The sequence below is a fragment of the Chelonia mydas genome, chromosome 17 (assembly GCF_015237465.2).
Source record: "Chelonia mydas isolate rCheMyd1 chromosome 17, rCheMyd1.pri.v2, whole genome shotgun sequence".
In the NCBI taxonomy this organism is placed as follows: domain Eukaryota; kingdom Metazoa; phylum Chordata; order Testudines; family Cheloniidae; genus Chelonia; species Chelonia mydas.
Window position 1 is genome coordinate 9,541,510 of NC_051257.2, and position 9,122 is coordinate 9,550,631.

General features: G+C 46.2%; 1 protein-coding gene across 4 annotated transcripts in view; it reads left to right on the plus strand.

The window, feature by feature from the left end:
* LGALS9 (galectin 9) overlaps window positions 1-2,701 on the plus strand; it is a 40,430-nt gene extending 37,729 nt beyond the window's left edge. For all 4 annotated transcript variants that reach the window (XM_037880333.2, XM_037880334.2, XM_037880335.2 and 1 more), the window contains 2 exons: window positions 1,170-1,332; window positions 2,228-2,701. In XM_037880333.2, coding sequence (XP_037736261.1) covers window positions 1,170-1,332; window positions 2,228-2,374 — 310 coding nt within the window. In that variant the 3' untranslated portion in view covers window positions 2,375-2,701. The remainder of the gene's footprint in view (window positions 1-1,169; window positions 1,333-2,227) is intronic.
* Window positions 2,702-9,122: the final 6,421 nt, after the last annotated feature.

Sequence of the window (9,122 nt, forward strand, 5' to 3'; positions counted from 1 at the left end):
TGCCTATAACAGCCACTACAAATAGGCCAGTACAGCTGGTGTTTAATTAACAATTTGGGGGATCAACTCCCGTTGACTTCCATGAGAGTGTTTGCATTGACTTCACTGAGAGTCAGTTGAGGTCACTCTTCCTTCCACTGACTTCAGTTGCAGCCAGCTTGTACATCCGAGAGTAAGATTTGGCTCTTGGTTTGCAAATTTTAGCCCTGATGGCAAATTTTGCCTGTAACTGCACCCTAGATTTCAGTGATGCTTAATGGCAGTGCAGGAGTCTGTCTGTGTGGAATCACTTGCTGAGTCGAGGTGTCTGTCAAGACACCTGGCTACAGATGCGGAGAGCTCTTGGAATCTCCTGGCCAGCTAATTCAGTCAGCACACACAGCTGTGACATTTTCACTCTGCAGACGGGAGGAAAGTAGTTCTTCTGAACAAGACAGAGCCTGCTTTTTTAGATCTCATTAGAAATTGTTGTTGCACTGTTAATTAATCCTAGGAATGGGACGTTTCAGTCAAGGCATTTTATTACTGAAAATGACAGTGGTATATGACCAGGAGAGGACTGTACAACTTGAAGGTGCTAGTGTACATTGTATAAAAATGTATTTTCTCTAAAGCTTTTAAACTTTTTGATTAAGCCAAGCTCGTTGTTGAGTTTATCATAATGAATACAATAGTGATGAGTCAAATTGTTGGTCAGAATTTGTAAAGGGGCCTCAGCCAAGCATTTCACTTTGCACCAGCAATTAATTATGAGAATAATGAATTGCAAGCACAGATGGCCACATTTAACTGCCTGACTTGTAGTCACATTCAGGTAGCTGATTACCTGATTCTCAGAGGAGTGGGCTGCTTACAACTTCCATGTCAAGTGAAGGGGAACAGCAGTTGCTCACCATCTTTGAAACTAAGACAGTAGGTGACTTAATGCTCTATAACTGGGGCCAACTATTAACTACTTGAAGCAGCCACAAATTGCAGCGGCAAAATAAAAGGGTGCATATTTTATTTAAGTGGCTTAAATGCATGTACTGTATTATTGTGCTTGATACTCACTTTGCATGTCACACCTTCTAGTTAATCATATTGTGTTCCCCAGTTAAAACTGTAGTGAATGGTGGTGTTTAAAAGTGAGGGGTTTCATGCGTGTGATTTGTCTCCGGTGTGTTTAGATTCCATGTCAATCTGAAATGGGGCAAAGAAATTGCCTTCCATCTAAACCCAAGATTCCCTGAGAAGACCATTGTCCGCAACAGTTTCCTGAACCAGTGCTGGGGGCCAGAGGAACGTGACTTGCCAAGTGGCATGCCTCTCAGCCGTGGGCAGATCTTCACAGTGAGCAAAACCATTTTAAACTAGTCACTCGTTATGCTCATTGACAAGGACATTTTTGCTTTTGGCCTTTGAGGCCTTTACATTCACTTAGGCACATTTAGGACGAGAAATAGCATCTTAAATTGTTAAGTGGTTAGTGGCTCTTGGTTGTCCAATTTGAGAACCTTTAAAGGGGCCTGATTTTTCAGAGGGCAGGTGCTTAGCACTCTCTGAAAATTAGGTCTTTTCAATGTGTCTCAAGCTGACAGCCCCAAAAGCCAAGTACTAAAATCCCTAGGCACTCTTGAAAGTTTAGGTCCGTATTCGTAGTAAGGATAACAGTACAAGGACTATCAGTGCTTGTGCTTCAGGGAATAAGCCAGTGACCAGATAGCATAGAATAGAATTTCCCTCCATTTCGCTGCATGAAGGCTTTAGCATTCATATATATTCCTGCTGGAGGCAGGCTTCCCAGAACGAGCGCTGGTCTGTACTAGGATTGTAAATCCCACTGTAATAACTCCTAGTGTTTGACATTTTCAGAGCTGTGGAGCCCAGTCAGCCCCGTGGGGTAGGTGAGAAAATATCGATAACCCCATGTAATAGATGGGAAATCTTAAACATAGAGGTTAAATGACTTGCCTGCAGACACAGAGCAAACCAGTGAGAGCTGGCATCGGAACTCCAGGGCCCCTGACTCCAGTCCAGCGTTCACTCTACCAGGTCACACTGCCCCTGGTGCTAGAATGATGGCTACTATGGTTTACAAGCGCAACTTTGCAAATGTATTTTTATAAAAGAGGGAGAAATTCATATATTTGATGCTTTCTATATATTTTTCTCCATAGCTATTGCTCATTTCTGAATGCCTGTTTATGGGATTTCTTCACTCTTTTTTTCCTCCCTTGGTTGGCAGATCTGGATTTTATGTGAAGCTCGCTGCTTTATGGTGACTGTGAATGGACACCACCAGTTTGCATACAACCACCGAGTTCCTAACCTGCAGCAGATAGACAAGCTTGAAGTAGAGGGTGATGTTATGCTGACCTATGTTCAGGTTTAAAGATGAAATCCTACATACAATTTATATAACAGAGTCAGCTTCTGTGTACGCCTCCTAAAATTAGCTGTTTACTAGGGAATTTGCTACTGAAACTTAATCAAGAATCTAATTCTTTTTTTTTTTATAACCACTTCAACCTAACTAGCAACCCTGCTATTTCTAGACGAACCCACGCTTTTTGTATAAGCTTTTTATATGCTAGAACTTTACTTCTGTTCAGATCATATTGTTCATTTTTTTAAGCCTTTTTACTACGATAATACTTAGATTCCTTAATTTTGTAAGTGAATAATCAGGGATCTGTGCATTAAACTTAATACTAAAACATTTGGAGAAAATGTGTTAGTTTTTTTAATGAGTTCTGAAGAAACCATTCAAACTTAAGGTTGTGTATTATCTTGATGGATAAAGATTCTGTCTACATTGCAAGTTACTGTGGGGAAAGCCAGGGTCTGCATCTACAGCTCACCAGCTTGCTGCACATTAAAGTCCCTCAACTTTCCCTGTGCTGTAGCAGAATTCACATGGGACATTACTGAGCAGCAAAGTGGTACGCTGTAGACTCTCACCTGGCTTGCCCTGTAGTAACTTGCCAGGTAAGTAGGAAAAAGCCCAGGGAAACAGCAGCAAGGGGTAAGACTGTGCAGACCTTCATTGCTTGTTAGAGGATCCCCGGGCTGGAACCCAGTGTGAAGGGTGGGTCTGGGTTTCCCTACCAGACACTGGGAAATGGCGTAGGGTGTTGCAGATACCAGCTGGACAGCCCCTGTCGTAGATCAGAACAGCTGAGTTATGGTGTTGGGCTGTGATTCAAAGATTAAGGACGGAAGGGACCTTGTGCTCATCTAGTCCAGCAGTTCTGAAACTTCATTACACCGCAATCCCTTTCTGGCAACAAAAACTAAAACATGACCTGAGGGGGAGGGACAGGGAGCGAGCCTGAGCCCTGCTGCCCCAGGATGAAGCCCTCGGGCTTTGGCATCACCTCCCAGTGGCAGCACTTGGGTTTTGGCTTCAGCCCTCAGCCCCAGCAAGTCTAACGCTGACCCTGGCAACCCCATTAAAATGGGGTCGTGACCCACAGTCTGAGAACCGTTGATCTAGTCTGATTTCCTGCGTAACACAGCCCGTACAATTTCATCATGTTATTCCTGCATCTAGCTCAGTGACTTGTGGTTGAATTAAAGCATATTTTCCAGAAAGAAAGCCAGACTTGATTTAAAAACTCCATGCCACGCAGTGTCCACCTCACCCAGGACTGGAGCGGTTCAAGGGGCGAGGCAGGCCAATTAACTGCCCAGGCTGCACCTGAAGTGGACAGGGAGCAGACCACTAACTGGAAGTGGGTTTAGCTGGGCAGGATCAGGAGGGACCTGTAGAAAGCCCAGGAACTGTGAGCAGCTGCAAGAGGCTGCAAGGCAGTAGGCTACAGTCACTCCCTGGCCAAAGGGAGGTGTGTTGGGAGCGTGTGACAAGTAGTGGGGGGAAGTGGCCACCATACGGGGGTGGTTAAGAGATTGTGGTGCACTGCAAAGAACTGCATTAGACAGTCATCTCTGATACAAGGGAGTGTGGTGAGCCATAGCAAAAAAACAAATGAAGGTGAAAAAGACAATGGAGCTGCAGTACGTGGAAGCCTTTTTTGCTGAGGGCACTTATAACTTCCCAGGCTGCACTCCAGAGTTACCGTCCCGGCAGAAGGGGACTGACAATCAGCAGGGATGGATCTAGACCCTGCTGAGGCAAGTGCTGGAGAACCAACAGACAGTGAGAGGCACATGGGTACCCGCAAACCTCTTTGACACGGCTAACTGAACAGCAGCTGTATTTATTAGTTTCTTCCCTCAGGAGCTTACATAGAGACTGCAGGGAGTGAGATAAGAAGAGAGGCACCAGCACCAGGAGGCTGTGGGCCTGGCCAAAGCGGTGTTATGTCTGTGAATGTAGGGGACACCTAAACAGAGAGTGCCCCATCTATACAGGCAGGAAAACGAGAAAGCCAAAAACGTCTAACGTGGGGGGAGAACCTGAAGGGGAGGGGCCTGTTTCGCCTGTGGTCAGAAGGGGATGCCCATTTCTGAGTTGTGAGGGGAAGGCTAGCCCAAGAGGGGGCTAGACAAGAGAAGGCGGAAGAATGGCCTACTCCCAAGAAAAGGCCAAGGATTTGTTTTAGGTGCCATGAGATTAGCCATAAAAAGAGGCACTGGCCTCTTAAGAAAGGGCGATGTAGCAAAGGGGAAGGCAGGGACCCCAGTGAAACAGGAAATAAGGAGGTGGTGTCTGGAGACCAGCACATGCCAGAGACCGTCAGGATAGACATAGCAGCAATGACCGTGGACCTTGCATGTGGTTATCCCACACACCCGGCAGGGGGTAGTAGGGAGGTAACAGATAAGATGATTGGGAGGGAGAGGGCCCAGACAGGCATAGGAACTGCTCCACACGGAAGTGGAGCAAGCTCTGGTGAGAATTCGGACCCTGAGTGAAAGGGCGGTGGGGGATCCTGTGGGGCAAGTGAAGGAGCTCCAGGGGAAGCTAGCGGCGGCAAAACAACCCCTGCAAATAGCTGAAGGAGACCTGGAGTTTCAAAAGGAAAAGTTGAGGGATGCCATGGAGGGTCAGTACAATTTGTGTCTCCTGGTGGAGGAAGCAGAACAAGAGAGGGATGGGCTGTGGGTACGGCAGAGGCAGGGCAGGAGGCATCCACACCCCTGAGAGGGAGGGTATGTGATGGGGTGTCCACCCCACATAGGACTGGAAGGGTTAAAGTGGTGAGACAAGCCAATTAACTACCCAGGCTGCACTTGAAGAAGGAGACCAGGAGCAGGCCACTGATTGGAAATGGGCTCAGCTGCGTGGGAAAAGGAGGGGCCTGTAGAAAGCCCAGGAGCTGTGAGCAGCAAGAGGCTGTAAGGAAGTAGACTACAGTTACTCTGAGCAGAGGGAGTTTGGGTTGGCAAACCCAGCAAGAGAGGGCAGCTAGGTAAGTGGGAAAAAGCCCAGGGAAAGAGCAGCAAGGGGTGGGACTGTGCAGACCTTTGTTGCTTGTTAGAGGATGCCTGGGCTGGAACCCAGTGTAGAGGGTGGGCCTGGGTTCCTCCACCAGGCACTGGGAAATGATATAGGGTGTTGCAGATGGTCTGGAAGGACTTTGATTTCCCTGGAAGGGGAGGACCAGAGGACCAAGCCATGAACAGGAAGCTGCAGCTTCAGGAGTTAAAGGGGCCACAGAGTGAAAGAGACAACACGCAGAGACCCCACCAAAGGAGGGCAGTGCCTTGCAAGAGCTAATCCCCAGAGCTGACAGCAGGTGACACCCCATATGGTAAATGGACCCTATAACACTCTGAGTGATGGAGAATTTAATATCCCTTGGTAATCTGTTCCAATGGCTAATTATCATCACTGCTTAAAAAATGTGTATCTTAATTCCAGTTTGAACTTTGCTTACTCCAGCTCCCAGCCACTGGATTTTGTTATACTGGATTAAAGAGCCACTAATTAGGGCTGGGGACTTTAGAAGATTAGGGTTGGCAGAGACTTCAGGAGGTCATCTAGTCCAATCTCCTCCTCAAAGCAGGACCAATCCCAACTAAATCATCCCCGCCAGGGCTTTGTCAAGCCGGGCCTTAAAAACCTTGAAAGAAGCAGATTCCACCACCTCCCTAGGTAACCCATTCCAGTGCTTCACCACCCTCCTAGTGAAAGTGTTTCCTAATATACATCCTAGACCTCCCCTACTGCTACTTGAGACCATTGCTTCTTGGAGCGGCTGGTGTTACTAACATCTCAAAGTACTAGGAGGTTTGTAAAACGTAGTTCAGTTTAGAAATATTTTTCCTGTAGTTTACAAAGCTCTTTTCCATCTTCAAGGCTGAGTGAAGTTTAAAAGCCTATTTCTGGCTGAGGGTAGCTTTCCCTCAGGTATCAGGGATATGTATAAGTACTCTCCACTATTCAGCTTGCCCAAGCAGTGTATAATAATTATATGCCAGTACTTTTTTTTTCTTTAATTGAAATTGTTCTCACCCATCTCCTGTCTTTTTTTTTTTTTTCTGCTGTCTCCATTAAAGGAACACAAACTCAACTGTGTTTGAATCAAACATTCGAATCCATGATGCTCCAGTGGATTAAAAATTATATACACCAGGTTTACCTATGCCAGATTGTAATGCGGGACGGGAAAATAGTAACCTCATAATTCCATATTATTACAAATTGTGTTGTGGTAGTGGCCAGAGGTCCCGGTCACAATCAGGGGTCCTTGTGTTAGGTGCTGTACGAACACATAGGAACCCACAATCCTTGCTCCAAGGATTTTACAATTGAAAGTGCTTGATCCAAGCTCCTTCAAGCCAAGAGAGAAACTCCCATTGATTTCAGTTGGCTTTGGATCAGACCTAAGCTTGGGGCTGTGATCCACAAGATGCTAAGCACCCTGGCCCTGATGCACCAAATCATGTACGTGACTTCAATTGGATTAATCACGTACTTAAACTTAAGCACGTTCTTAGGCGCTTTGCTGGATTGGAACCAGAACGTTGAGCACTGTGACGGGGTGAACCAGGCCTCTCCTGCCCCTTGTCAGGTGCCTTGCTGCCTGGGGAAAACCTCTTCCTCCTCCCCATGAAGGTGTCCTGCTGCATCTTGTGGCGCCAAAGGGCGGGCAGCAGGTGGAAGCCAATCAGGGCCCAGCAGCCCAGATAAAAAAGGGCTGGCTGCTTCTACTAGAGACCAGTTCTGGGTGAAGACAGGGCAGGGATGTCTCTCCTTGCCCTAACTCAAGTAACCTGGCCTGGACAGGAATCTAATCTTGACAGTATTTGCCTTGGGTCTCTGAAGGACTAACATTTCTATTATGGGCTTTAACACCCCGGTAGCTAGTTTGAGTTCAGTGTTAACTTGTTTTCTGTAATGCCTGCGCCGAGCTGGCTCCATGAGGTGTCTGGTTCAGGTGACTCCTTGACCAGCGCCTTGTGCAGTGGAGGCTTTAGTACCTTGGTTGTAGTCAGTCATCGAGGCTGTGTGTCTTAAGGTGATGCTCACCTCTCCCATGGAGAGAATTCTGCTTTCTAAAGCAAGCTCATCTCCTGACTATGGAAGTAGGAGGGAGTTCTTATTCTGGCCTGGGGCACTATGAGACATGGCAATCGGATGCTTCATATGGAAAATATATGAAAGCTTGGTCTTAAAGGCCCTATCCTCCTCTGCCTTCGCCCTAAGACTTGTGTTTTTTCCCTGGTGCATGGCTAGCATGAGGGGAGGAGGGTGGGAATTCACAGCTCTATGACATTTAAGTTATAACTAAGACATGTTCCATTTCCTATCTGGCTAAGTAACTATATGGCCCCCATCACTGTAGTATCTGAGCACCTCACAATCGTGGATTTTATCTTCACAACCCTTCTGTCAGGTGAGGCGGTATCCCCTACATTTACAGATGAAGAACTGAGACCGAGCAGGTTAAGGGATTTGCCCCAGGTGACACAGCAAGTTGGTAATTGAACCAGGAACTGAAGCCAGGTTTCTGAGTCCCATGCAGGCCTTAACCCCTAAACTTTCCTTCCTGAACAACTTCAAGTAGAGAAAGGGGGAAAAAATAGTTACATGATGGTCTTTAGTGTATATGAAGGGCGCTGTATATCTGGTTGTATGCATGTGGAAAATCTTGACCAAGATTTTAAGAAGTGGCTAGTGATTTGGGGGGGTACTTTTTTCTTTGGATGGCCAACACAAGACTCTTAGAAGGTGAGAGCTCAGCACTTTCAGAAAGGCAGACTCCTTCTAGGTGTCTCAATGTGGACACCCAAACTCAAGGCTCACTTAAAATCTTGGCTTTGAATTTGAGTAAAGGCTTGGGTTCTGCAAGGTCTTTAAGCACACACGTAACTTTTAGCATCTAAATAGGCCCATTGAGTTTAGAGGGAGTACTTGTGGTTTAGTTATGCACGTGTTTTAGTACCTTGCTGAATGGGGGCTGTAATGAACTCAGTAATTGGACAATATATTGTTTGAATATGTTTAGAGCTTCAAAAGAGATGTTCCATAATGCTGTTGTCTCAAATGAAACTTTGGCTTTTATCCTGCAATATAATAACCATCCATTGACCTTCACATCTGCACTTTCTGTTCCATTTATTCCTGTACTGAAGGCAATTATGTAAGGCTTCAGATCAGTCACCACTGCTGGGACTTCATTTACAGTCAGGACCAGTTGATATAAGGAGCAAATTCACAATGAATTAGAACGGATCACTGCTGCTTCTAATCCCTTCCTGGAATTGCCCTGTTTCCTCTTCCTGTTAATGGGACGTTCCTGGAATGGTGGAACTAAGATGAGGGGGGAAATGTCCCACATTAAAACTGCCTGACTGGCTCCGCAGGGGAAAATCATGGAACCACTGTGCTGAAACAGAAACAAGTGCGCCTCTTAATCTAGTTTAACAAAGGCACAGGAGGGAGAAATTGTTCACGTTCCCATAAGAGGAAGCTGTCAATAGTTTCTCCCACCTGCTGGACATCGACTTCAGTCACAGCACTACCTTGTGCTCTCATGGTGATGTAAACTCCATCATGGAGTTGTTCCAGGGATGTACACTGAATGAGTGGAATATGACACTCTCTAAACTATAGCAGTAAACGTAAGCATTTAAAAAGCAAATCAAAGGATTATGACGTGTTGGTGTAGAATGGTGGTTGACACATACACCCCACCAAGCTGCGAGTAAAGCCTTAAGGTAGAGAGACA